The following is a 27,737-nucleotide window of genomic DNA, read 5'->3' on the forward strand; positions in this document are numbered from 1 at the left end:
GGAAAATGAGCAGCTTTTATAGAAGAATTATTAACAGGCACAGTGAATTTTGTTGAGTTGTCAACTTTTTATCAACCACTCAAACCCTCTGAGGGAGAGGGCGTCAAGGACAAGGTGCTGGCTGTTATTGCTGAGCCAAAAACATCACACACTTTTGTTCTCACTTCACCAACTGAACATACTGAAAGTACCTTTTGAAACAAGTGCTCAGAAGTATTAAAATATTGTTAAAGCCAAAATATTTATTAAGAAAAACTACTGATTATCCTTATCCGCTGGAAGCACCCAGTGCTATTGCAGTCTGTGCTGACTTTGCCCAGGTTATCCTGACCTGACCACAAGGCACACAGCTTATCTAACTGATAGTGCCCCAACAAAATTGTGTAAAAAACCCCAGCAGCCCTCCTGTGACACCGTGCCAATACCTACCCTGCTGGAAGCAGGACAGGCTGTCACTCACAACACTGCTCTCTGGGAACAGGGACTTCACCCAGTAACACAAACCTCCCATCTTTGCCACAAAGGCCATGGCTAAACGCTGCTGATGTTCCTCCTTCCCTCATCTGCTTTGTCTTACAGGGCTAATGCATGAGCCCCTTTCAGCTGTGTGATTAGCCATAGACAGGTGTTGGTGAGGCTGACAGCTGAACCTCGCCTAGGTGAACCTGCTTTAGCAGGAGGGTGGACTAGGTGATCTCTAGAGGTCCCCTCCAGCTCTGACCATTCTGTGACAGGCACTGTAGACACAAAGTTCCTGGTTTACCAAGGCATACAAAGTGGTTCACCCAAACTCATTTCACATCACACAACGAGGGGCAGCATCTGCACCCCATGGTGGATGCCCCTTCTCCCATCGGTGAGCGTTTTCCTTGTCCCTTTGGAGGCAGCCCTGCAGGTCCCTCAGGCTCCTGTTGGCTCCAGGCTTGGCTTGGTCCCTGGGGTCCCCCAGCCGGGGTCCAGAGCTGGGCTCAGCCGGAGCGGATGGGGCCACCAGCACTGCTCCCACCAGGAACCTGCACGAGGAGAGCTATGGCAGCCCCGGTGCTGAGGGGTTCACAGTGGTGCTGCGTAGCCACCATTTGCCCACCAACCTTCTCCTCTGTGGGTGGGGAACCACAGCTGCTGCCCAGCTCACTGCGGAATGGGACAGCTTATCACCGACAGGTCAGTGGCTCCTATTCAAGACAGCTTAATTTTCATAATGCTCTTTCGCTGATGGGGTTTTAGAATTGGCAGTTGGGATATAATTTATAATGTTTAACAAACTATGGATTTTGTTCCTAGATCAAAGATTGCATCTGTAGGGAAAAAAAAATATAATTTTGAAGCATGGCAAATACTTCACTGTGCTTTTACCAACGCTATGTTCTGGTCCCGTTGCTTTTAACACCTTCCCTTGTGAAACTGATGGCACATGACAGAAAATCCAAGCTGTTAACTAGTGGGTTGTGTCATGTCTTTGAAGATTTGGTAAATGTAGCTGAAGGATTTGAGTATATAGCTACCGGTGACCGGTAATTAAGGCTCAAGAGCTAATATGTTATGGGATAACTATACGCAGCTGCACAGGTTTCTTTTTAAAAAAAAAAACCACACACACCCACACACCCCCTTGCAGGCAGTGAGGCCTGGAGGTCAGTGGCAGTGCAAGCAGAAGAGCACTGCTGTGATAGTGGATTAAATGCAACAGCACTTGTATTCAGTGTCACAAAATTATAACGCTATATCGCTAAAATACCACACTATAACAGGACGCCACAAACCATAACACTCCTCAACATAAGGCACAGCCCCGGGAGCTGTGTGGGCTGTGCCTGGCTGCAAGGGCAGGGTCTCCCCAGAACCCCCAGCCTGGGACTTGCAGACCCTCACCCCCTCTTTGGGCAGCAAATGCTGCATCCCCGGTCAGCCCAGCCGTGCTGCTGCCACAGGCCGGGATCTCCTGTCCTTCTGCTCCAGGTGCAGGCAAAACCTCTTGGGGGTTTCTTTACGGAACTGAACCCTCTTATTTTCTAGATCGTTTCTCCGCTATGTCAAGAACAGCTTCAGTTGCCAGCCTGTCCCCTCATACACGCACAGCCCTTTAATGCGTCATATTTCTCTGAAGGATATAACCTGAATTAGAGCGAGAAAGGAACAAAACAAAAATCCTAAGAAAATTGTGAGGGTGACAAACAACTTTGCTGTGCCCAGGACGTGCCCTGGACAGCATTTCTTCTGAGCTGTGCTCAGCTCCCCGCAGCGGCAGTGGGGGAGAGGGGCAGAGGCCGGCTGGGCCCCCCGGGTGCCTGGCTGCCATGGTGGCTGGGTCCCCTGCCAGGGCGTCACTGCGGAGCTCCTCGCACCTGAGCACGGGGGCTGGGGGGTGAGAGTCACCCCAAAACTGTGCTCCAGCCTCGGCACGTTGGGAGGAGAGGGGCCCTGTGGGCTGGCACCGCCGGAGCTGGGAGCTCGTGCCAGAGCCCCCCTGGGGAGCCCAGCTCAGGGGGTCATGCAAAGCCCCAGCTTCAGCCTCAGGGGTTACCGGGAAGCTTGTGCTTCCCATGACTGCTCTGCTTGACTTCCAGGCAAGCAGCAAACCCACCAGCTCATCGCTTTACTGCTGCTGCCAGGTAGTGCCCAAACACTGCCTGCTGGCAGCTCCCCAGCACACCCAGCAGCAGGCACCACGACAGCACTTAAACTGTATGTAACTGTATATTTATACCTGCCTTTCAAACATACTCCTTTTGGTACTACAGACATTACCTTTCCAAACTAGAAAACTTACATCCAGACAACAAAACTCATGTACTTGCATCCATTGAAGGTACCAAAGCTGCTGGGGAAAGTAAAATGACACAGAACGTTCTCAACTGTTTTCAAAAACAGGCAAGCGATTACCCCTCCACCCGACATGGTAAATGCCATTTTTCTTCTTTGGTTTCTACTGATTTTAAGAACCAAATAATATGCTTTTATTTTAATTAATTTACTGGAGATCTACATTTTTAACAATTGAGTAGGATCACATTCTGCTTTGCATTGACAAATGTAGATATAAAAAATGTGTGTGTTCAGTCAGTAATAAAAATGGCTGGATGTATGTGTATTAATTGGGAGGACACTGATGAATTAAGGCAGATAAACTTAAGTACAATACCATTTCTATTGAAATTTGTGCAAAACTCCTGATGACTTAAGCTGCCAAAAATCTCACTGACATCACTCTTTATGTCTATACCATCTCCTAAGGCACTTCTCTGAAAAACAAATTCACCCAGCACATATACTCAGCCTGCAAGCACAGCCTTAGGGGCAAGCAGAAGACATTTTCCAGATCTGCTGGAATCCTCTGGGCTCCAGCACCCGCAGCAGATGAGCGCGTCCCTCACTGTGCCCACACAGACCTGCAGCGGGTGGGCAGGAGGCAGAGCCCACCTGCTGATGGTGGCCACAGCTGGGCACGGGGGTGGGAGCATCTCACCCAAAGTGCAAAGGACCAGCTCTGCTCCGGACCCTTTGGCAAGTGGTAAACTTGGGTACCTCTACCATGTCCTGTTCAAAGGCCCCTGATTTGCACTAGCTTCTGCATGTGGTGCATCAGAAACAGTGTGTCCTTGACTCCCTCAGGGCAGCCTTGTCCAGTGCCATGAGATTCAGGCTTATCCCCTGACCTTGCTGTTCCCTAGGGCCAGCGCTGGCACACCATGCAGTTATTGCAGAGCACCGCAACAGCATTGCTGCTGTGGAGGGTGCTGCATCACACAGAGGTGATCAGTTCCTTTGCTGGTGCGCAGGATCCCAGCATTGGGGAAGAAAGTACTGGGGGAAACAAGGAGGAACCTGCTACCACAGCTACCCAGCTATACCCCCGAAGGGGCCTGACATGGACACATGCCTGGTGCGCAGAAGATGGTCACAGATACCAAAATTCTACAAAATGGGGGGTGAGGACAAGCAACAGTGACCTTCTCTTTCAATAACCAGTAAAATAAGGAAGCCTTCATAATTTTTTCCATGCGTGGATTTATTACGAAATCAGGTACTTTAAGGGCAATCATAACAGTTTCTATAATAATAAAGTTTAATACTTTAAATTACTTGGGAAGATTCCACACGTCCTTAAACACTTAATTTAGTATCTTTATTATTCCTTAAGATGAGTTTTCTTACACCACACAATAAAAACATTAAAGCATTTCTGGTTTTTCCCGTGCTGTGATGTACAGCTTCATGCAGTGCAGTCTTCGTCCTCGCAAGAACATGCTATGTGTGCATCAACAGTGTCCTGCATGTCCTCTGACTTCTGGTCAAACTTTGTCTGTTTGTCCATCAGGCTGGTAGCTGAATCTGATGGGCAACAAGAAATGAAAAGTAAACAGTATGCTTCATAAGTAGTTTTGCAAGGTACAGCATTTCCCATGCACTAGTCATTAATTACAGAAGGCTTGGCTTCTCACTGGCTTACATATTTATACTTGTCTAAGTCACACAGAGATGTTCTAGGAGAACCACTTAATTAATAAAGCAGTTCTACCTTGGAAACTACTACTTCCGTCTAGAATTTTATTAATAACACATTTAGGAAAGGATATTATGGTCTTAAAGGGAAAACAAACATGGAAAACAGACACAAACCTATAATCTATATGATCTATATCTACCTTAGCTAAACTCTTACAATCTACAATATACCTACAAAAAAAGACATCCTCCTATATCACTGCACTTGGGTGCAGAAATCCCACCCACACCTGCCCTTCTATTGCCTAAATCAGCTCAGTGAAAAAGGATCATGACCAAAGGCAGTGATATATTAAAATATAGGAGGTAAGGATCCCCGTCTCAGGGTGCTGCACATGATCAGTGGCTGAATCCTCTCGGGCTGCAATACATGGCTTTTCAGCTGCTGCTGACTGTGCTGTTTGCCTGCCCTTACCTTGTTAGCTCAAAGCACCATGAAGGGGAGTTCAGTATAGATTTTAAATTCCAGTATAATGAAAAACTTAAAATTACAACAGAAAAACACTTATCTTGCTAAAGGAAGTTTTACGTATTAATGACAACAGGGAAAGGTCTTCAGTCAATAGCACAGGAAGTCAACCCTGCCTGTGGAGGTGTTATTCATATGTTTCAAGTGGAATAACCGTGTCAAGGCACAATCTATTCAGACTTTTGTGCAGCCCCTGTTCAGTAGAATTTCCGTTGGCTTACCAGCTGGGAGACAGTGGAAACCAACAGTGACTGGAGTAGTCTTGGTGGCGGAGCATCCTTTCATGCAGCGCAGCACGGGCTCTGTAGAATAGCACTTGGACTCTACACCCACCAGCTGAACCGTCTTCTCAAGCTTCACAAACGAGCGTCGCAGTTTACAGGCTGTAACACATCATCGGTGATAGTTTAGGTGCTGACATTCAAAAATCTTCAGATCTCCAACTGCCAACGCTGCCAATTTGCAAACAACTTTCCTCTGTGAAAACTGTATTTTGGTCATAAGTGAAGCAGTATCACTCACTGATAAGCTTTTCAAATCAGCTAATTAGATATGGAGCTATGGAAAGTCAATTTCAAATGCAACTGGTTTATTTCTAGATTAACATGTAGAAACGTAGCCTGATGTACTTTCTAAAAAACGGTTTTCAAAGCAAACCAGCTTACTGGATAGCTACAAAACCACATTGGAAAGTGTTGAATACTCAGCAGTGGAAATAAAGGCGGTGTTTCTAACCAAATAAAAATAGTCACTAAAGAATTACACTATTACCACTGTCATTCAGATACAGAATTGCTGCAGAGAGAGACCAAAAGTCATTGCTGCCAGCCAGTAATATTGATCACATTTTGCATTCACAGGATGAGCAGCTGCAAGTGTGTGAGAAGCTAAATGGGCCACAATCTACCCTTGACTATAAGTTTCATTCTCTGAAATTCCAGCCTTTTCCACTATATGTGGTCACTACCAACTGTGGGAATGTTATTGGGTATATGCAACGTTATATCTATCTGAAGCAAGTTTGATGCTCAGTATTCTTGACAAAGACATAGAGTAACAGTTAATGCACAGCTAAACACGTAGAAGCCATCTCTAGGGACCGAGGAAGTCCTTCCCACCAGGACAAGTCTTTTCACAAAGGCAGCTGTGCCTGTCCTTGCAGCACTGTAGGATGTTCTTGCATCATAACTTCAGCGGGGAGCATCAGCACACCATCAGATCCTAATCTACTGAAGCACTTAAAATACAGCTTTTTTATTTCAACCGTGTAATTAAGTCCCTGGAACTGCTCATGCACTTGAATGCTTTGCTTGGCAGGTTGCACTGGTTCAAAAATCAGGTGCTTAGCCATGGTAATAATTACTAATCTCCATCTGATTTTTTTGATGGGTCAAATGCTGGATATTGATGTCTGGAAAATGCTGTTGTGCTTAAATCAAAGCATTACGTGTGAATTTATCCTCTTAACATTTTTTTCTGGTCTTCTAAAACACTTCAAAACTGAAACAAAGATTTTGTTTCCGCTTGGTCATTTAATTTCAACTGACTTGTGTATTTTGTCTTGATTAACTTGTAACTTCTAATTTATTTCTAAATGGGCAAGTAATTTTAAAACTTATATATAAACTTGATAATGAATCCTTATAAAATGCTTTGTATTTCCAAATTGTTCACAGATTTAAAATTTTCTAAACAGATTCTACATTTTCTAAAGAACTGCAGTATATTATATTAAATTTATTGGAGCTTGCATACCTCCTGTACAAGGCTTTTCTTCCAAAATCCAAGAATGTCCAAAGCTCACTGCATCTTTAGCTAGATATCCGTTGGGCATCCGATATTCCTGTTCACATTCTGCATCATATTTTCCACACATTCCACACATTTTCCCTGCCATCCATAAAGCAACTTGAATCTTTGAGAAAAAAAAGTCAAAACCATTTCAAGTTAGCAAAAGTAATACCTATGGAACAGACCTCTGCTATGCAGGTCCCTTCTAGTATTCGTTAATGCACAAACATTTAAAAACTCTTTAGTAGGAATTCAAAAGGGTCTGACAGCCAGATGCCAAACTCCCGTGGTGCTGCAGCATCTTTGACTGTTACAGCCTTTAAAACCTACTGTGCCAGTCTGGTATGTTATTAATAGTCCAAACTATTAATACAATAAATCTTTTGTCTGAGGGATGTTTTCATAGTACGGGTGATAGATACAGTATGGTTTGCCAATTTCTTACATTCCTATTTCACATTACTTTTAATGCAGCCTTTAAAGCATTTATTCGTCTTAAAAGAATGGCTGCAATTTTGCTGATTTGAAGAATTATACAGCTGTAAGAATAGTGGACAGGAGCTGAAAACTCATTTTTCTTGCCAATGCACTGCTGACGCAGTGTGTGTACGCTCACAGCCCATTTTCCAACACACACCTGTACTGCAAGAATAAGGTATTTTTGTCAGTGAAAGATTCTTACATCTCCTGCCTAGAAATAAAGAGCACCGCTGTGCAATGCTGTAGTGTCGCTTCCCTTTGGGGTTTTTTGGGCCCTGCACACATCTGGATTTGCCACTATATACTCTTACACTCATACATGAAGATTTAAGGGAACCTTATGGAAATTTCTCAACACCCAAGCTTATGAAGAGGAATATCAATACCCTGAATGTGTATCCATCAAAGTACAATTTATCAATGCCATAGGCTGGGGCAACAAGTACAAGCCCTTGCTTTTCACTGTGGATCCACAGAGGAGCACCTAGAAGAAAACAAAATAAAACAAAGCAAAACCAAAACAGACCCAACCTAGCTTTTTTAAGAAAGAAAAAAGCAACTGTCATGTTTCTAAAATGTTCTTCTCCTTCAAACTCCTCCATTGTTCTATTCAAGAAAGAAAACAGGCAGCAAAACAATATAGAAGTGTGTATATACAGAAAACAGGTGTTTGTAAAACGTTGGAAAACAATTTTAATGATCACAGATTTATTCATCATTGCATTATTAACATATTCACATTTATTTCTAGAAATGATTACAGAGCTGTCTATAGTATCTGTATAGTTGTGCAGATATACAGGGCCCTGAGTACCCTATATGTGACACAGTGACACTGTGACTGTCACTGCAGCCATTTCTAGCACAATTACTGCTTCCCATGTGCGTAACAAATAGGACAGAGCTTAGCACTGGCAGATGCTAACCCAATTTCAGCAAGATTTAGCCTGATTCATATACCACAGCTCCACAGTCAGGAGCTACCTGCATTGTGTATAGCCCCTGACTGCACAGCACAGGATGTAACTAGGTCCTCCTGTACCTTTCACAAAAAAAACCCCAAACTATTTCTGCTTTGAGAGAAGCAAGCAGGCTCTTTTAGCAGTTCTCCATATTTATTGCCTGCAGGTTTCAGAATGCTAGCCAGATCTATACCTAAAAATGAAGTTAAGAAAAACAGTGATATAGTGTGGTGAATTTTACAAAAGCTCTACTTCAAAAAGTTTTAATCAAACAAGATTTTACAGCATAACCAAAACATTTCTCAAATTTGGAACTCCAGCAGGAGCTGCAGCAATGTATGAAAAGGAGTGACCTTCATGTTAGTTAAATCTTGCTTAGTTAGGCCACTTCAAGAGCTTCACTCTCTAATCAGTCTTTCTAAATGTAAATGAGTAAAATACATGTTCTTAAGTGTTACTCTTACAACCAAAGGTAGAAATACTGATGGAATCTCTTTGATAGAGTCTTTCTTTCTCCTAAAACATATGTGACACTGAAACAACAGATGGTGCATCACTTACCAACAGATATGTAGGAAACATTCGTCGTGGGGCTTTCAACCCCATCTACCAGCAGTTTCACCTGTCCGTTTGCAGGACGCATATCAATTTCACTGTTAAGGAGAAGAGCGTTCGTACCCTGTTTGTATCACATTTACACGCACACAGTGACAAAGGCATTTTCCTGTTCACTAAATATCACTGGTCACAGCATAAGATTATTTCAGCCCCTTAAATTCCATCGGGGGTATTCTTGTCACCCAAGATGCAGGATAACATCATCAGCATCATATTCAACATGCACGGAAAGTAAATAAGGGAAATGCTGGAATCCCCTGGGCTGCTAACCATTGCAGTAAAGCTCAGAACTAAGCTCCTCTCACGTTAAACGTGGACGATGCAGTCCCTCACGCTCCCAGCATCTGGCAGGAGTTACTTACTGACTGCCAAGCTTGATGTTGATTGCTTTCAAGTTCATAGCTTTTTCAGCATTCCTCATCATCACCAGGAACTTCAGGTCAGAGCTGCAATCCTGAGCCATGATGTGGTAGCAGTTTGCCGGCATTGTATAGTTAAACTGAACTTCATTAAAGGTTGTGATCTTGTTGTGGGAAACTGAGCAGTAAGCTGGTTAAATAAAATGCCAGTGAGTATTTGCTCTTCCATAAAAGAAAGTCAGGAAATGGCATATATTTATTTTTAGTGCTATATTATTGTAGCTTCATATTTTTTTCCACTATGTGATTTTTTTTTTATGGATTACAGGGTCTTTTGACTACTAAACAACCATAAATTCTAAACAAGGCATGGAAAATGTACTCCTCTGTCTAACAAAAAATAATTGCCAGAAAGTTTAAATGTTATCAACTCAGATAACTGGTATCTTGCTCCCTGAAAGGCTGATAATTTCTGTACTATATGCACAATATTCTCTCCCAGCTGAACCATCCTTGCATTATGACAGCACATTTCCTAATTAAGTGGAGACAAATAATCACAGAAAAATTCAGAAAGTGCTCAAGTAATTTGGGAGACTGAGGATATCATGCTTCTGAACCCGGTTAGACCCTGACCTTTCAAATTCTCAAGCACAGCAGAGGGGGCTTCAGCAAAGATATTCCAGATGGGAGGCTGCAGCTCTGAAGCTGGTATCCTTGGACCTACAGGGAGTGACAGGGGAAGCCTCATGGCTTTTTCATAGAGGATGATCTGAAAAGGAATCCAAAAGCACATTCAAAATACATTTCTGCCAGGTATTCACAGCAAACAGCTGAGGTCAGCTTTTTCTCTTCTTTGATTTCAATTTCTTCTACTTTGGTTGACAAAGACATTACATGAACGCAACTCATCTGCCTCGCTGTCCATGAGCTTTTTGCTTCTGCTTACAGTTTTCTCTCACGGTGTGGGCCATCATTCAGGTATTATTTGGGAGAGAATTAGTTACTCCCCTTCAAAGGTGGTTAGGTGAGCATGTATGGAGCTACTACAGATGGAAACTCATGTCATTATGAGTACCCACTTTTTCCATGAACAAAATCACTCTATGAATATTCTTGGATGTAATATGAAAAGGCTGAGAATAAACACAAATTTTTTTCATCATTTGCACCCAAACAGATGCTTACTTAATTTTTCTTTCTCTGTAATTAAGCCACTGTAATTAAAATGCAACAGTCTCACTTTTCTACTAGGAAAAAATAGGAGAGTGATAATAATATTTCATAATTACATCGGGAAGCTTGATAACAACATCACATGTCCTTGGAGAAGTTAGAGCCACGATCACCCTGGCTTGTCGAGAAGGATTCTTGTCTGTTTTTTCAGAGAACCCCAGCATAAATGCAGCCCCAGGGACAAACTTGTAAAACCTTCAAAAATTCAAATCAGAAAGATCTGGTGAAATAGAGAAGCAAAAAGCAGCACACATCCCAACCAGGCTGTCTCACACGTGTGTGTAAGTAGCACAAAGAGTCTTCAGGATCACTGGCTAGGTCCCCATGATCACTCTCGGTGCTATTGATCAAGTGATCAGTGAAAGGAACGATCTGTTCCTCAGGTTTTAGTAATTATGTCCGGTACAAACAATTACCATACATCAGAACAGGATGGCTATGATCTCCCACTCAGCTTTTATGTCCAAAGGCAGTACCCAGGCAGATCAGAGAATAAAATAACAGCCAGTATTTTAACCACCAGAACCTCATGGGGGGATGCTGATTTTTCCCCAGTTGACAGATACGACAAATGAGTGTCACCAAAGACTAAAACCTCACCATTCTGCTATGGATCTGACACTTGAGGGCACCTTAGGCCACTCCAGTTTCACTTGTACAGCAGGGTGGGCAGCAAACCGCCCAGTTACCAGCTCAGCTGAAATCTTGTAGTCCTGGCAATTCCGGCCCCATTTCAGGTAAGCCTGTCACGGAGAAGGAAATTGTCCATTTTCAAATGCTTGGAACATTCATGTGATGCATACAGCTGTATATAACTATTTTGAGCCTTACCGTTGCCTTGTGAGCATTGAGGACTGAGGCATCAGCACAGAGCTTCCACTTGCTTGAATCTGTGAGATTTGATACAAATACCTGCACCTGGGGCCTGATGGAGTCAGTATCAGCATATACCACAAGCTGGAGGCCTCCTATCTTCTTGTCGTTACGAATGCCGTAAAGAAAACCAGCTAATACTGGTGGTTTAACATCTCCCAAAAACTTAGGCTGAGAAGAAGGGGGAGAAATTACACAAAGAATATAATTATAAAACAGTTACCATGGAACATTTCAGATGCAAGATCTAGATGAATAAATGAAAAATAAGCAACTGAACTGCAAATACATACCAGCATATGCATCACACACATACACATGCCTATAAACTCTCATGCATATGTCTTTAGTGCGCATGTGCCTCTGCATGCACAGATGGATTTATCACTGTATTTTATATGAGCCAAAATTTGTGCCACTTTCTGAGCTACAGCTGTTACTGTGGGAATATTCCTTTCATTAGGGTACAGTAATGACTGATTTGGGCTTCATTGTGAATACCCATATATTTGCCTGTCAATGAAAGAAAGCGGTTCAATGTGACTAACAACATCAGCTGTCCGTGGTACTCATCACTCCTCCTCACAGCAGTAGCACCCCCCAGCTAGTGTCCTCCTGTTCATCTCTGGTCAGTCTGCTGGCCTTCACCTCACACCTGAGCTGTGAGTTCTGTGGGGCAGGCAGGTTTGCACAGCACCCTAGCACAAAATATAATTCAGGACGTTGTCTTCAATGTCCCCCCTTGACAGCAGGGCCTGCAATTCCTTTCCTCCGTTGTTAGACTTCACCTCATCACTTGCATCAGAGAGCAAGGCTGCAGGCATTGGGCTGGGTGGTAGCAAGGGGCCAAGGTGCTGCATGTCACCTCTGGAGCATGCCTTCTGCTGAGTCTTAGCCTCAGTCCCCCACCACCACCACCTTGCACCGGCACCACAGCACCTCAGCTTCCCTCCTGGTTGCAGAGTCACAAGATCAGCCTCTGCAGGCATCTGTGGGGTGAGATTCCCCTGTGAGGGTTGTGGTGCAAGATGCAGGAAGGATGCTCACCTCACTGCAGAGGATTGTGTGGGAACGATGGTGCGTGTCTCACTCTTGATTGATACCTGAGACGTGAGAGGCTGGTATTCCTCTCTTCCCGTTATCCTAACTGCACAATTACTGCAAATGCACAGCCACGCTGCCATTCTTCCAAGCTGTCAAAACCCCCTAAAAATGGTGAAACTAACCCGGGAAGCAGCTTCAGATGAGGCATGACTGGATCCAGTAGAGGAGTATGTGCTACTAAATTGGTCAGCTGGGACCTTCTGTTTTGGGAACTGCAAGAAGAAAACACATCATGCTCAAGAGGGGAACTTAAAAGTGTGATTGAAGAAATTGCACTAGGCAGTGCTGCAAATTCTCCCTGTCATGGCATTTGGTGTTGGTAAACTTGTTTTCCAACCCTGAGCAGCTCAATAACTTGCAATATGCTTGGTCCTGCTTAGCACATGTGATCTGGCTCTGAAAAATCATGTTTCCCCAAATACATCTGACCTCTCAGAAGAGACAAATAAGCAACACGTCTACATGAGAATTCCCTGTGTGAAAAAACAATGGACCAGAGCAAGCCAAATTGAACCAGCCTCTCAATCCAATATGAAAGACCAGAACTGGTTCATTTTACTTCTGGAGGGGCCTGGTCAGCTGGAGGATGTACTGAATGGACCAACTATATGGGAAGTGCCAACTGAACAGACACACACAGCTGAACTTTTCACTTTTTGAGGAACACTAATATCAAGTACACTGCTCCTGACTGGCACATGCCCTAGTAAGAGTCTTCTGCTAAACTAAAGCACCATAAAACAAAGCATCCTCCCATGTTTGTCAGCGTCACTATCCCAGTGTGTACCAACAGTGATTCCAACCCAGGAAGCCAGGTGATCAAAGCCAGTCAAATGACCCAAGCCCTTGATGGTAGGATCTTTGTTCCTCCAAAGTGTGTGTGTCCCCAGTCTTGGTACTGCTCTGGTAGAGCTTTGCATCTACTCGGAGGGCCACAAATGGCACCATGTGCACAACAAAGAAGAACACACTTTGTCTTTATGCATTTCGGAAGAACAGCCACAGTTGATTTGGTGTTCTAAACGTTATCAGTACTGTAATTTGCCTGAACAAAGACAACAACTTGCCTTTAAGGTTTCCATTTGACTCATGACAGATTCCATACTTAATTTACTAAGGAAAGAAAAACTCACCTCTTGTCTATGCGCTGATCTAAAGCGATACTGATAAATCTCATGCTCTTCCTTTGAAAATGATAAAAACAAGAAGATGAAGTCTCAGAAGAAAGGAAATGCTGCAATTACATTGAAATCTGAGCACTGGGAATTAAGTAAGGATTTTACTCATCATTCATACATAGTTCTGTATGCTTAGTCACAAGCACATAACGCAAGACCTGAAGTAGTTTATGCAAAGCATTAATGTTCCTATTGCAAAATAAAGACAGAAATATGCAATGCCTATTGACAGAAAGCAGTAAATTGGCAAAAAAATGGTTCTGTGCCTATAACAAAAGTTTCAACAAACTTGTAGAAACTTTTGGAATGCTTTGAAGTAGATATCTGAGCCAATGATTGCAGGTGTGCTTGCAGAATAGATTTTGCAATTTTATGTTGCTAAAATTTACTGTGTCAGCTCATAATTTCCAGATTTATGATGCAAAGCCAGCTGCCATCAGGAATGTGATTCATGAACATTAGCAGCATTGGTCAATTTACTGACAGTTACCCATATTTCGGAATACGTGCTTCTGCTGCTGCCATCTTTCAGATGTCCTGAATGATGCCCATGGCTATGGTGACTCGATGACTCACTGCTGCTACTACTGCTGCTGCTGCTGCTGCCATTCAGATACCTTGAGTGATGCCCATGGCTATGGTGACTCTTGCTGCTGCTGCTACTGCTACTACTACTACCTTTGCTACTGCTGCTGCTGCTACTACTACTACTGCTCTTGCTGCTGCTGCTACTACTACTACTGCTCTTGCTGCTGCTGCTGCCACTGCTCTTGCTGCTGCTGCTGCCACTGCTCCTACTGCTGCTGCTCTTGCTGCTGCTGCTGCTACTACTGCTGCTGCTCCTCCTACTGCTGCTGCTCCTACTACTGCTGCCACTACTGCTGCTCTTGCTGCTCTTTGCATCTTTGTTTTTTTCTTGCTTTACTTGATCATTCTCATCTTCACCCATGGCTTTTTTACGATCAGAAGCAGCAGCAGATGATGAAGAAGAAGAGACAGCTGAGGAGGCAGACGATGAGCTCGAGGGATTTTTTGTATTGGGGTCTGTCCCAGTCTCTGTTTCTGTTAGCATAGTGTTTCCTTTCTTAGAAGGTTGCTTCTTCTGTTGTCGTGTTTTATTTGCAACCTGAAAAAACAGTTTAAAGAGAAGTGCAAGAGAGGGGATACATCTGTTTTTATATTTACAATGTAAAATTTCTCTGAGTGTTAGACAAGCTGCTCACACTGGCCTTTCAAGGAATGACAACTTCTCCGGCTCACTCACTGCAGAAGCTGTAGATCTCCCTTTAAATCCACCCTGCTTAGCTGAAATCTAGCCCAGCATGGAGGATCAGCCCCAGCTGGATGCACCTCACAGGATCAGTCCCACCAGATGTGGCACTGGCACCTTTCAAACTAGCCCTATCCCTGCTTTCCCGCACCAGCTTTCCACAATAAACTTCAAATTCTTGATTTCATTTGTGGGAAAATACTCCCCCCTCCCACACTTAAAGTCTCTTACCTTGAACACATTGTCAATGCCTAGAATCTTCTTCAGTTTCGCTTGAATGTCCTCATATGGAGATGACTCATCCTCTTCCTCAGACTCTGAGTTTACCACATGAATTACTTTGGAAGCTGCTCTGGATCCTGCCTGAATCTCCAGCTGAATTTTGTCAATATCGGCATCTGTTTCAACTACACACCAATTGCACACATTAGAAGGTTATACTGCTCCAAATAGCACTGACAAATCTAAGATGACAAGGCTTGTGCTCAGTATTGTACCTGGCATCAAGACTATTTTAGCTTCATGTTCTCCAATTAATCTGTGCAAATACGTGTTTTTTAGGAAACTGGCATCTCGTGACCTTCTGGAAAAGCAGAGCTGACAACCAATATGATGCATTTTGATGCAAATGTCTTGTTTACGAGTTTTGCTTCTTACACCATGGCGAAGATCCTCTTGAGAGCTGTAGGCATGTTTCCTTGGCATGCTGTCAGCTCCTTGCTGCATTGGAGATGAGTATATGAATACCACTGGGAGCATATCATAGGCAAGGGTAAAACTGCAGACATATGTATCACAGGGAAGGCAAATATTACTGTGTAAGCAAAAAGGAATAGGTTACCACTGTGAAATCTTCACTGGAAGCTCTCTCTGATGGTTTGAAAGGTTCTTCCACAATATCAGATGAAGCATCTCCTGGGAGAATTGAGGTCCTCTTTTCAACACCTAGTTCTCCTATATTTCTTGATACAGCAAAAGCCTTGTGTCTGTTGAGATATGTGGAAAAAAAATATTAATTTTTCTGACCCTTTGTCTTTGGATTAACCTGTCAGTATCATGTGAGAGCACAGAGTTATGTTGTTTGAACGAATTGTTCAAACATTCAGGGACTGTATATGCAACTGTAAGTATAAATATTATTAAAGACAAATAAGAGTTCATGACAAACACCGGTTCCTTATTTCACACAAATTTTTCAAAATCTGGATAAATTTAAACAAATTTCCAAATCATGAAAGACATTAATTTAAAAATAAAAATTAAAAAACCTTAAAAGACAATAAAATAATCAACAAATAAAAATTAGAACCACAAAATAATAAACAGATTAAAAATTAAACTGCCGAATAATGTAGGTAACATTTGACTTCTAACTCCCTTATTTCTCTTCCTTTCTCTTTATCCCAAAGGTTCTGCTACACGCTGAAAAGTCACTCTGCCTGTTTGGAAACATCTGTAGAGGTCAGTGGGTAGTGAACTCTGTAAGGTTTCAGTGACAGAAGTATTCTGAAGCAATGCTACCATACCTTCCAACCACTATCTCAGTTTCCTCATGGCATGGATTTGTTTCGATCTTAGCATTTTTCAGTTTCATGTCTACCTTGGCATCAAACTTCATTGGCACTCTTGTCAGGACCTTGCCTTGGAGTTCAACAGCATGCTGGAAGTATTCTGTGTTGACACCCATTGTTGCGACCGTATATACGTACAAACTGAAACAGAGCGAAGGGTCAGGTGTAAGAAAGGCGCTCCTTTTAAACATCTGGTTCTGCCTTTCCATAACCCACCTCCATCCTATGTCAAGCCTTAGAAACCTGCCGTACCTTGGGTTTATATCAGACCGGATCTGCATGGTGGATTCAAGCAACTGGGAAGGTCTAAAATCTCCAGTTAAAGGGGGGGTCATCTTTCCATCAACTGCAAACAACAGAACAACAATTAGACATGGTAAAAATGAAGGAAAGGATTTGAATTTAAGCAAGACACGTTTTCAGGAAAAGGTAATATTTTTTGTTAATACAACAAGCATGGCTGGAGAACAAGACAGACTTTGGGGTACATGAGATCTTTTATGAGTCAAAAAAATACTGAAAATATACAGAAAGCTTGTTCTGTAGGCAAAGGTCCTGATGCAACATATTGAAAATGGAAATAAAAATACAGTAAGAGAATAAAGAGCTGACCCAAATCGAAATTTGTGTATTAGTACAATATTAAAATTTCAGAAATGCGAGGGGTCAGAAGACAGAGTGAATGGTGGGCAACCAGGCTAGACAAACCCTGATGTTTCTTCACAGCAAGTGTGAATATCTTTCTTGTACTGCAGACCCAAAACTGGACATTGTAGTCCAGATGCAGCCCCAGATCTGCTAAACAGAGGGGGGAAGTAATTTCCATGCTAGCTGTGCCCTCGCTGCTGCAGCCGGTGATGCAGTTTGCCTTACCACCACCAGAGCACACTGCTGGGTCACCAGACCAGCTTGTCCTCAGACCTCCCTGGCCCTTTCCTGTCTGGGCATCGCCCAGCCGACACACTTGCATGGGTTACTCCATCCCAGGTGAAGAACTTTGCATTGCCTTTGTCACTCTCATCACACCTCTGTCAGGCCAACCTCTCCAGCCTGTCAGGGTCCCCTGGGTGGCAGCCTGGCCACCCCAGTGCAGTGACTGCTCCCACCAATTCAACGTCATCATTGACATGGATTTCCTGAGGGTGCCTTCTTTTCAAAAGTTCAGGTTGTTAAAAGAGACAATGAACAAGTACTAATGACAGAGAAGTGACGCTCATACAGGGCACTGATTAGACTTTCATCTGCTGACTACTCTTATAGACCAGCAGTCCAGACAGCCTTCAATCACCTTGTAGCCCATCCATCGAATCCATACCTCCCCATCCTGGCTACAAGGATGTTATTTAAGAAAAAAACAAGCAACCAAACAAACAAAAACAAAACAAAAAAAACCCCAACCAACAAAAAAACCACCCACGAAACAAGGGCCAGGGGTTCAAAGATGTCATTAAAACAAACTAACAAACCAAAAACCAAGAGCAGTGAGAAGTGGACACATATGAGGCTTCTGTAAAGAGCACAAGTACTTGTACTTCACCCTTCATTCCTTATGTGGGGACAGCAGAAGCAAGGGTCAGTTCTGGCTAAATTAAAAGTTTGCTGTACAACAAGCAGTATGATCACTGAATTAACTTCATTATAAGTATTTGTACTTTTATATTTGTTCTTTTAAAACAGAGCTCTGTCGCTTTTCACAAGCCCTCTTCTCTTCCTGCCTTCTCTAATGTTACTGGTAGATCTCTTTGGATTGTCTTCTATTTTCTTCTCTAAATGTCCATTGAATCCTGCTCAGCCTGTGCATGCGTCTCTCAGGAGTACCCCCTTCTGCCCACGCCTGTGTCAGCTCCCCAGGCAGCTCTCATTTTTTGTGGTTTCTCTCTCTGGTTTCCCACATTCTCCCCTCACCTTCTCTGTCTCCAGTCCATGCAAAGATGAGGCAGAAATCGGCTGTGTCCAGCTTCTCTTCAAACATCTTCACTACCTCCCCTCCGCTACAAAAATTAGATCTTTTTCTAATTTCCTGTTTTTCCACATCTTTCTCTAGCCCCTCTTAGCTTGTCCCTCTCATCCCCTGCTCAGACCTCTCACAACTGATCTCATACTTCTCAACTCACCGCTGGCTGCCACCCGGGCCAGAGCAGTGGTGTACAACCCGTACTCCAGTGGCAGACCAGTGCAGGTGGGAGTGATGTATCGCAGCTCTCCCAGCCACACCGGCTGGGTCCATTGCCCTGCAATGCCATTGCGGATCTGACTGGCGATTCTCTTCATCAGCGTGTTCCTGTCAGCAGGTTCTAGCACAGTCTGCAGTAAAACAGAGATCCAAGAGGTTGGGATATAAAAGTATGATAGTGTCAAAACTTGCAAATAAAAGTAGGGGTCCCTGGTACCTTCATAGCCTGCTGCAGGACTTCCTTATTGACGTTGATGTAGGCCAGCTCTTGGCCAAATAGTTTCAAGTAGGCCGATACCAAGGGAGTTTCTGTTGGCAGCTCCTTCCATCCCAGCAGCTAGGGAAGAGATCAAGAAACAAGCAAAGTTCCTTAATGCAACACTTTATAAACGGTAATTCAGCAGGGTGGCTAAGCCCGTCCTGACCCAGCTGCAGCCTTCCACTGCTGCTTGTTTTTCCTCGCTGCTTTGTAAACAGCACAGCGTCAATAATTCAGACGTTCCCCCACCACCGAGATGCCCACGAAGGGCCTCCTGGGCAGTGTTTTGTGTTCTGATGCTGTAACACTTACACAGAGGGTCTGGGTCATTAGTGCCACTAAACCCAAGTTCGAAAGCACAGCAACAAATCACCTTTTCTCTCGAAGACAAAGAAATATCCTCGTAAATTAAGTGAGGTAGATGAAGGCAGGGAGGAGGAAGCCTGCCAGGCATGAGACCCACACTGTGCTGCAATGCGCGCATCCCCCCTCTCCTCCCCTGCTCCTTCTGCAGCCACCCATGGCGTGGGGAGGAGGCAGGGCCAGAGCAAGAACCCGCAGAAGCTATCGCAGCCATGGCAGGAGTGACGTTGCCTGCAGCCCTGCTGCAGATCTCTCTCTCACAACAATACTCGCGCTGACTGCTAGGCGGGTAGCTTACCTTCTGAGACAGGGCTTAACTAGTAGGACAAGCCTCACTAAATACCCCTTCATATAACCCACGCATTGCATTACTGAAAATACCTACAGCTTTTCCAATCTCCTTTATCTTTTTGTATGTGGGATATTCAGCAAACGGGATATTTTGTTTCTTGATGACATCTGTGATGCCTTCCACGCGGACACCAACCTACCAAAACAGCATGAGAAGGAGCAGACTGAAACTTACTCACAGAGATGAAACTTTGTGGTCAATTTTAATTTTACTTGGCTTTATTATTGATTTAGGTAAATATTTACCTCCACCAAATCAGCCACTGTCCCTGCAGAATACGCCATCAGCTTGGAAATGATTGCTGACGGGAACATCGTTCCTGGGCTGTTCATAACAAAGACATCTCCAGCAGCACCGATTTTATAGTTATCTATGGCAAAAAGAAAAAAAGGACACATCTTTTTTTCTAACCATTCTACTTATCATTCAAGATGATATTTCTGCAGCTTTTTCGTTGTCAGCTCTAAGATATATCATTACATAAATTTTAACTGTTTAGGCCCAAAAGAATAAATGGCTATTCATGCACTTTTAAATACGTGACTGTCACATTTAATACAAGTTATTATTGAAGCACAGAATGACATGTTTCTCCAAAGGGCTTAATGTTTCTTAAGAATGATTTCTGAAGTGAGAGTTCTGTGGTCACTGAAACACTTTTAACTCACCAAAGTAACCACCAACGCGCATGACCTTGCTATACCGATAGCTCAGTCTGTCCAGTTTGGGGGCCAGCAGTTTAATGGCAATATTGCAAGCTGAAGATCTAAACAAAATAAAAGAGGTAATAATATCCAGAAGTAAGCTGCATCGCATCAGAATATAAACTGAATTCAGTTTGTCAGCATGTGCAGTGCTCACCGACAAGAATGTAACAATTTTGTATTTGCAGAAGGTCACCCACTCGGTTCCTGTCGCCACTTACATGTTGTATATGTACGGCAGCCTGCTCTTCGACAAAGCCTTCATGTGGGAATACACGAAACTGGCCACTTGCAAATTGGTCTCCTTCATTGCCACGTTAGCTATCGTTGTTATTAAAGGAAGGGCAGGCCTTGCCTCAAAGATAACAGCACAAGCCATCATTCGCACTTCGGAGGGAAGCGACTGGTCTGCAAGGATCTGGATGAGATACCCCTGCACCTGCAGAGAGAAAGCAGTGTGGAATCAGCAAAAATTGAGGCTTTTTTTGGCAGACTGGATCCACATGTAACCTGCAAGAAATACAGGAGAGGGGGTCATCAACCCTGAAAGAAGGGTTTCCTGATAATTTTTACTGCATGGTTCTACATAATTTTATTAAGAAACTGGAGTGGGCCATGGAGCAACAGGCCCATGGAGAAGGGCAGGGACTGAATGCAAAGCAAATGTCTGTGTACTGATGTATTGGGTCAGCCCACCACAATCAAAAATACATCAGCATAGCTTTTTTGCATTAAAATTTTTTGACATTCAAAGACTGGTGAGTAACTTTGGAAGAAACAATTGCAGGTATTAAGACAGATTCATTCTTTGGAGTAGCTCCACTGACTCTGTGAACACGCTTCACTGTTTCAGACCATTTCTAAAAGGGGAGCTCAGCAGCTCCCCAAAGACAGTCTGAGTCGATGCTGTGTCATATAGCTCCTATAGCTAAACCACCAGAGAGGTAGGAGTCTTGCCTATGCTCACCGTGCCAGCAACCTCAGCAGGAGGTCAGTGGTGATTCATCCAAGCCCAGTTAGGGGAAGGGTCTAAAAGAGGCAGAGCAACATCGATGTTTTGCTTCCGAGGTCCATAGAAAGTGTCCCTCCTCCTGACTATTGAGGCAGTTTAAATTATATGTCTGACTTTTATTTCCACCATATATAACTAGCACAGGACTTAATTGGTTATGACAGATGACTGAAGTAACACTGCTGATATCCTTCTGGAAGCTTCCTACTGACCAATAATTACAACAGCTTAGCAGAAAACACCAGCTGAAATATAAAAATGTATTGTGTTGTTCTTAGAAAAAATTCTGTGCTGAATCCACACACGATACCTTTAAATTCATTACCCTTACAATATATATTCTCTAATTCATTAAGTACAGAAATCCCTGACAGATCCTACTTACTGTTTTGGGATCCTTCCAAGCTATTTTTCTCAAGGCCATTATGGCATCAATCTGAATGTGGATGGGGATATCAGAAGCACTGGATGAAGATATGGGAAGAAACTTCAGAATCCTCTTGATGCTGCCTGGTTCTCCCATGTTGCCAATGCACTTCAGAGCTAATTTCATTTTGTCTTCACGGCCCCTGCTGATCGCTTCATCTGCCAGGTCATGGATGGGCTATAGACAAAGCACAGCTCAATCTTCTTTTCCTAATGTATAGATTGTCCACAGTGTTCCCCCTACCCACTGAAAAGCCAATCACAATAATGAAACTGGGTTTAATAAAATCATTCAGTGATTTTTTTTATCTCTCTCTCTCAGGATTTTACTTTACAATGCAAAACCTGTGTTTTCAATCATGAAGCAAATATCTACATTAATAAAAACATTCATTGCCTTTGTTCTGAAGGAGACCTATGAAATGTGCCTTTGTAAGCCCAATTGTCATTTTTATACTGTATCCTCAAAGAATTAAGCTAATGTAATGAACACTACTAAGCTATTAAGAACAACCTGACAAAAAGCCACCTACCTGAAGAGCTTCTTTAGGACATGTTGAGGTCTGAGAACAGTATCTATTGACCACAGAACTATATCCCAAGCAGGCAACTTGCTGAAGCATAGGACTTTTCTGGATTCGAGAACTGGTCATTAAATCCTATGGGGGGAAAAAAGGGGGGAAATATTAATTTGCTATTTAATATAGTGTTTCACATTACTTTCAGAGCAGGAAAATCATCAGAGCTTATCTGAGGCGAGCAATTTCAGAACAATTATTGTTCACATCCAAACAAATTAAATCAGCTTGCAGACACTGTATTTGCAAGCTTCACTTAAGAGATTAATTCCCCACTAGTTTCAATATATGTAAGTTTACATAGCACCATTTTGATTTTCCTTAATTGAGCATAACACTGAATATATAAAGATTATGGGTAAACATCATTCTAGAAATGGAATATATGTGATATATATATATGAACAAAGTGCAAGTCAATTATGTTAATGATGCATTCTCATATCATATCCTTTTTTCCTATTTAAGAAGAAGAATATTGACTAGAGATGGCAAAAATCCTGTTCAGAATGAATGATTGATTATAGTGTCAAAATATTTGATGTTTGCACTAATACTTGCACTTGCAACACTTTCCAGGTCATAGGAATAGTTTGCAATTAAAAGAGCTATTCACATGACATACCACAGAAATCACCATTTTTTTCAGAAGTAAGATGTTGAAGTGGGTGAAGTTTTGTCTGCAGAAGGCATGACGTGATCCCAGCAAACTAAAACGGGAATTATTCTCAGAAGCTGTTATGAAAGAAGGGCTTTTATATCCACATAGTGAAACGAAGACACAAGACTGAACTCCTCTCCATATGTAATGCCAAAAGAAGTTAATGGCTCAACATTTGCACAAAATCGGTGTACGTGGGAGGAGAATCCAATCTCTAATGTTACTTAATAATCAAAGGTTGCCATCAATTATCATTCCTTGTGCTATCAGACAGGAAAGATTCACACGGATTTACTCACTGCTGCTATTGGAACAGTGTTCTCATCAGCTTTTGTTAAATGTAGAGCAAAAGAAACACTTAGAAGAGTCTGCAAGTAGGTAAGGTCATCATTGCGAATTCTGGTCTTAATGAATTTGAGTGCTTCTGTGGTGCCTGCCACAGAAACTGCACTCAGCAGCCAGCGCCTGCAAGGAGATTAAAAAAAAAAAAATCCTTAATTTTAGCTCTCAATTCTCCAAAAATTGAGAAGTTTCTTGTAAGTTGGTACAATGAAATACCTGTAGCGGGGTTTATCTGAAAATTGTCTCCAGACGGACTCAAGAGTATCAGCACTCATTATCCGGCAGAGCTGGACAATCTCCAAAAATCTATACGGAACATCATCATGGAAATCTTGTTGGTTATTCAGGACTATGTGTTGCAGTGTTTCTACTATCTGTTACAAAACACAAGAGAGAGGGCATACATCATTAAATGCTTTGGAATTCATGACTGTTATTCTTTTATTCATTATTTTTTTTATTAGGAAAGCAATTTGAAGACCTAAAAATACTATACCCGTTGTTCGGGGTTTTTTGTCTTGATTAGCTGCAGTGGCATCTGTGGCAATACTGATGGGAACTGGTAGCGAAGGCCTCCGTAGCTCTGCATGGAGATGTCCGGGCTGCTGCTCCGCTCGCTTCTCACTTCAACCAAGGTAAGTTGTTGTCTGTAGAGAGACGAGTGTTATGGCCAGAATGAATTAGCTGTCTTCCTCATCTGCCTTGGTGGTTTGTTTGTTCAGCAATACTGTGATGGTATCACTTCTATTATTCTTATCACAGTAAAATCTTAGAGTTTGTTAATGGATAAAGCCTTCTAATTGCAACAAAATAGTATTAGAGTTATCTACAATGACATTATTTCTGAGGAGAAGCTAAACTGCTGTCTTTGGAAAGAGAGCTACTGACAGTGTAATCTATGACCCTATTTCTATGTGCACCATCTTCCACCTGACACTACAAATTAGCCCTTTTTCAGGACAGAGTAGTAAAGTTGCATTCTTATGACATAAGCAAGAAAAAGAGCTTTTCTTCTTTTCTTCCATGTAATTGTAGTGCCAAGTTCACCAGGGTACAAATAAAGAATGGCTCACTGAATTTTTTGGAGTGCGGAAACCCCAGGTACGATTACTCATAGCTTTACCCAAGTGCTGTGGAGCCCAGTTCTCGTTTCACTTTAGTCGGGCAGGAAAGGGACTGCCAGAATCCATAATGATTCTCACCTGGTGAAGCAAGCCCGTGTCCTGCCTACCTTGCTTCCATGACAGCAACACCGGTGGGTTCACTGAACGGTGAGATCTGATACACCTGCTGCGACACCACCTCTGTGATCAGGGTACCGCCATCCGACTGCTTCAGTTTGTAGGAGAAAGCGGCGGTGCCTTTTACCAGCCTTTCTTTCTGGAGGAGGAAAAAGAGACCCAAAAAGTGAATGGGGACAGGACAGCCCTACTTGTAATCACAAAGATCTTTTCACATCTCACATACCATCATGTCAACAGGACAAGGATAGATGTAAGCCATTCCAACGCTCTTCTTCACTTTTTCCTGGCAATTGTTTTGGTCTACAGTTTTGGTAACCGAGACTCGGCTGTTCTTCCTGTCTTCCTGAATGACGTACCTCGTATGGCACACACCTCCGATTCCAGCCTGGCAGGTCAACACAGATAATGAGACTTACTGGTTGCATCAGGATTGTGCTGCATGAGAAGTTTTACTGAAAGAAGATTTTGAAGGAGCAGTATGAGGGTAAGGACCTCCTGAACAGTCTCAATTGTGTTTTGAAACCTGTTACCATCAACAGCGAACAAATAAAATGGATCAAGTAGCTGTATGAGGGAAGCCATATAACAAATACATTCATAGATAATTATTTTTTCTTCAAAGGACTGCATGTTAAGTCTTGAAGACAGATGTCTTAAAAAGAATCCAGCCCAGATTATCTGTTCAACACATACACACACATATTCTCCTACATCAATGAAAATCATCTTTTTTTGATGATGAACATTTGAAAGTAGATGCAAATAAACAGAAACTTGGAGGAAGAGCACCTAAAGAGGAACGTCCTTTCAGTAAAGTAGGTTTAGAATGGAAAACACAAACCTCTTGCAGTTCATACACATTCTGTGACTTTTTAATGGTTATCTGCATCATGTTCAGTATTCCCCTCACTATGTTAATACACATATCAGGGCAATCTTCTGGGCCATAAATGTTTCCAACCCGTCCACTACTGTATTCAAACTTGAAGGGCCGGGTAAAACATGAAGAAACCATCTGGGTGATTTTGGAAGATCGAGTAAATGGGTCCCTGTGCCAGATGCCATTGTATTCCTCAAACTGGGGAGAGCGGATCTAGGAGAAAATTAAGATACTTCTGTGAATAAAATTACTTTGGTACTAAATATGCAAACAGATTGGAAGAAATTAACATAATCCCTAGCTACATACTCTTTCTTTCCGAACACACACTTAGGAGTTCATTCTTTTGTCTCTTGAAAACACTATGGTAAAGCCAGTACAAACCCTGGGGCTCTACAAATTCTGTGAGCTCAGCAGATTATCATACAGAAGCAGTTAATGTACTGCTGTTAACTCCCAGGAACATTTTAAACATTTGATTTGTATTAACCCTATAGGGAGAAAGGCCGATTCAAAAAGTACTTTAAAAAATTAAAATAAAAATGTCTCCTTTTTTCAGCCTTGAAATAAATACTCTGCTTTAGGTGAAATTTAGCATTTAAAAAAGTTTCTATCAATCCAAGTGTTAAAAATTATAGGGGTTTTTTTATAAGTTTTATTTTAACTTGTCCCCTTCCAATTTATTTTTAATTAAACTAATTGCTATATTTGATTCATATTTCTCAAATGCTTAAATCAATCCAATCTTTTTTTAATAATGAACAATGTGTTTATAAACTTATATTTTTTATACTTATATTATTTATAAACAGAAGCAATTTCAGTCACTTTGGCAGGGTTGTTGCTGGTTTCAGTGCCTCAGAGCACAGCCTGGTGCACACCACGCAAGGATTTCAGGATGAAGGCTCCGGTGCGAGGTGCAATCCCTAGCCTGTAATTTTGCCACCTTGTCCGCATCAGTGAAGGAAGGTTACAGCTCAGCTACAGCTGCTGAGAGCTCTGTCACTGAACTCAGAGCCCGAACAAGCAGCTTGGATATGTAACTAAATCAAACAGACAAATAAAAGTATTTTTCTGAAATGTGTTTTGAATGGGTCAGGTCCTATCTCTATTGACATTAGCAGGAGTGTGATTTCACATGTACAGACCTTTTACTGCATTATCCAAACACTAAATATTACATGCTTTTTGATGCCTTTCATTTTTTTAATCGTGCTTTTGTCACTTTTTAAATCTATGTTTTTTAATTTGCCTGCCATTGCATGACAATGATTTTACTTACCCAAGTCCAGGCTTCCCACAGAAGCTGGAACTCTGTGTTGAGACTAGAATCAAATCTTAAACTCAGAGCAGGCTTGAGCGCCTTGAGTTAGAAATAACTGTTTTCTAAAAGAGCCTCTGATTTTGGCACCTCTATTTCTGACAAGAAGTCTTGCAGAGCACCTGCTACGATCAATTCCTACAACAAACATTCCTAAGTGACTGGATGCCAAATTACTCGTCACTTCTGAAACTTTAGCTTGACCATTCACTGACATCTACACGCTAAGTCTCCCGTTGGGTTTCCTACAGCTTCCCCAAACCACAGATCACCCAGGTGCAATTACGACTGCACTTTGTAGCTCGCTGTTGCACGGTACGTTTGGAAGACGACGCGTTACCTTGAGGAGGTAGGTGCTCTCTGACAGCCCGCTGATCTCTACTTTGCTGCTGAAGCGCACGCCGGCTTTGGCTAAACTCTTTTCTTGAAGCCCGTTCAAAACCCAGCCTTCATAGCTGTACAAGTGGCTCTTTCTGCCACCGAATCCAGGGTCTGTAGGGGATAAGAGCAGTTTTCACAATACTTGCAGGCACGTTCTAACAAATAGAAATCACAAGAAAGTCACCGAAAGAAGGTTATAGGAGGGAATTTACTTACCAATGTCAAGCTTCTGGCTACCTGCAAAAAGAGATAGAAAACCAGATGAGTAACACTCAGTCTAGATCCAATTGTTGCCACTGAACTTGAAGAAAATTTGGGAAAGAGAGATTAAGAAGGGGTATGTTAGGCTTACCTACAAGGGTGAGTGCTAGTGCCAGTATGATTCCCCTCATACTGAAGGTGAATGGGGCTCTGCCGGACATGGAGACACTTTTATGGAAGAAAGCTCAGGAACACGTGGCTGTGTTCTGCTGAATTCTCAAGTTTTTTATCAGTTTATGCAAACACTTCCCTTTTTGCAATCATACTTTCTCTTCAGATGGAATCATGGAAATAGAGTCATACCTTGGCATCCCACTGATTTTCTCATATAAGCCCTTTGCTGGATTGTTTAAAAGTTTCTGC

At 42.5% G+C, this 27,737-nt stretch overlaps 1 protein-coding gene across 1 annotated transcript; it reads right to left on the reverse strand.

Annotated features, from left to right (window-relative positions):
- Window positions 1-3,996: 3,996 nt before the first annotated feature.
- Window positions 3,997-27,535, reverse strand: LOC119155580 (vitellogenin-2-like). The gene is made up of 35 exons (XM_037404393.1): window positions 27,466-27,535; window positions 27,330-27,350; window positions 27,073-27,224; window positions 25,373-25,624; window positions 24,755-24,916; window positions 24,519-24,667; window positions 23,784-23,934; window positions 23,504-23,661; window positions 23,245-23,410; window positions 22,240-22,365; window positions 21,666-21,884; window positions 20,490-20,707; window positions 20,233-20,330; window positions 19,810-19,934; window positions 19,598-19,699; window positions 18,808-18,927; window positions 18,532-18,721; window positions 16,670-16,763; window positions 16,373-16,558; window positions 15,688-15,832; window positions 15,344-15,566; window positions 15,078-15,253; window positions 14,067-14,702; window positions 13,532-13,582; window positions 12,521-12,610; window positions 11,253-11,465; window positions 11,022-11,164; window positions 10,478-10,616; window positions 9,822-9,957; window positions 9,189-9,375; window positions 8,770-8,861; window positions 7,633-7,730; window positions 6,731-6,890; window positions 5,197-5,358; window positions 3,997-4,332 (listed from the first exon to the last, which is right to left on the reverse strand). The coding sequence occupies exons 1-35, from the start codon at window positions 27,533-27,535 to the stop codon at window positions 4,214-4,216; spliced, it is 5,529 nt and encodes a 1,842-aa protein (XP_037260290.1). The 3' UTR covers window positions 3,997-4,213.
- Between the last annotated feature and the right edge of the window lie 202 nt (window positions 27,536-27,737).

The sequence above is a fragment of the Falco rusticolus genome, chromosome 11 (assembly GCF_015220075.1).
Source record: "Falco rusticolus isolate bFalRus1 chromosome 11, bFalRus1.pri, whole genome shotgun sequence".
Taxonomy (NCBI): domain Eukaryota; kingdom Metazoa; phylum Chordata; class Aves; order Falconiformes; family Falconidae; genus Falco; species Falco rusticolus.

What these genes read in the sequence shown, in the direction of transcription:
- LOC119155580 (XM_037404393.1), bottom strand. Translation starts at nt 27,535, where the DNA reads ATGTCCGGCAGAGCCCCATTCACCTTCAGTATGAGGGGAATCATACTG. An exon ending in GGCCCGGGTGGCAGCCAGCG is followed by an intron (nt 16,764 to 18,531) that starts GTGAGTTGAGAA and finishes TGTTGTTTGCAG; the next exon opens with TTGATGGAAAGATGACCCCC. An exon ending in TAAAATAGTCTTGATGCCAG is followed by an intron (nt 15,254 to 15,343) that starts GTACAATACTGA and finishes ATTGGTGTGTAG; the next exon opens with TTGAAACAGATGCCGATATT.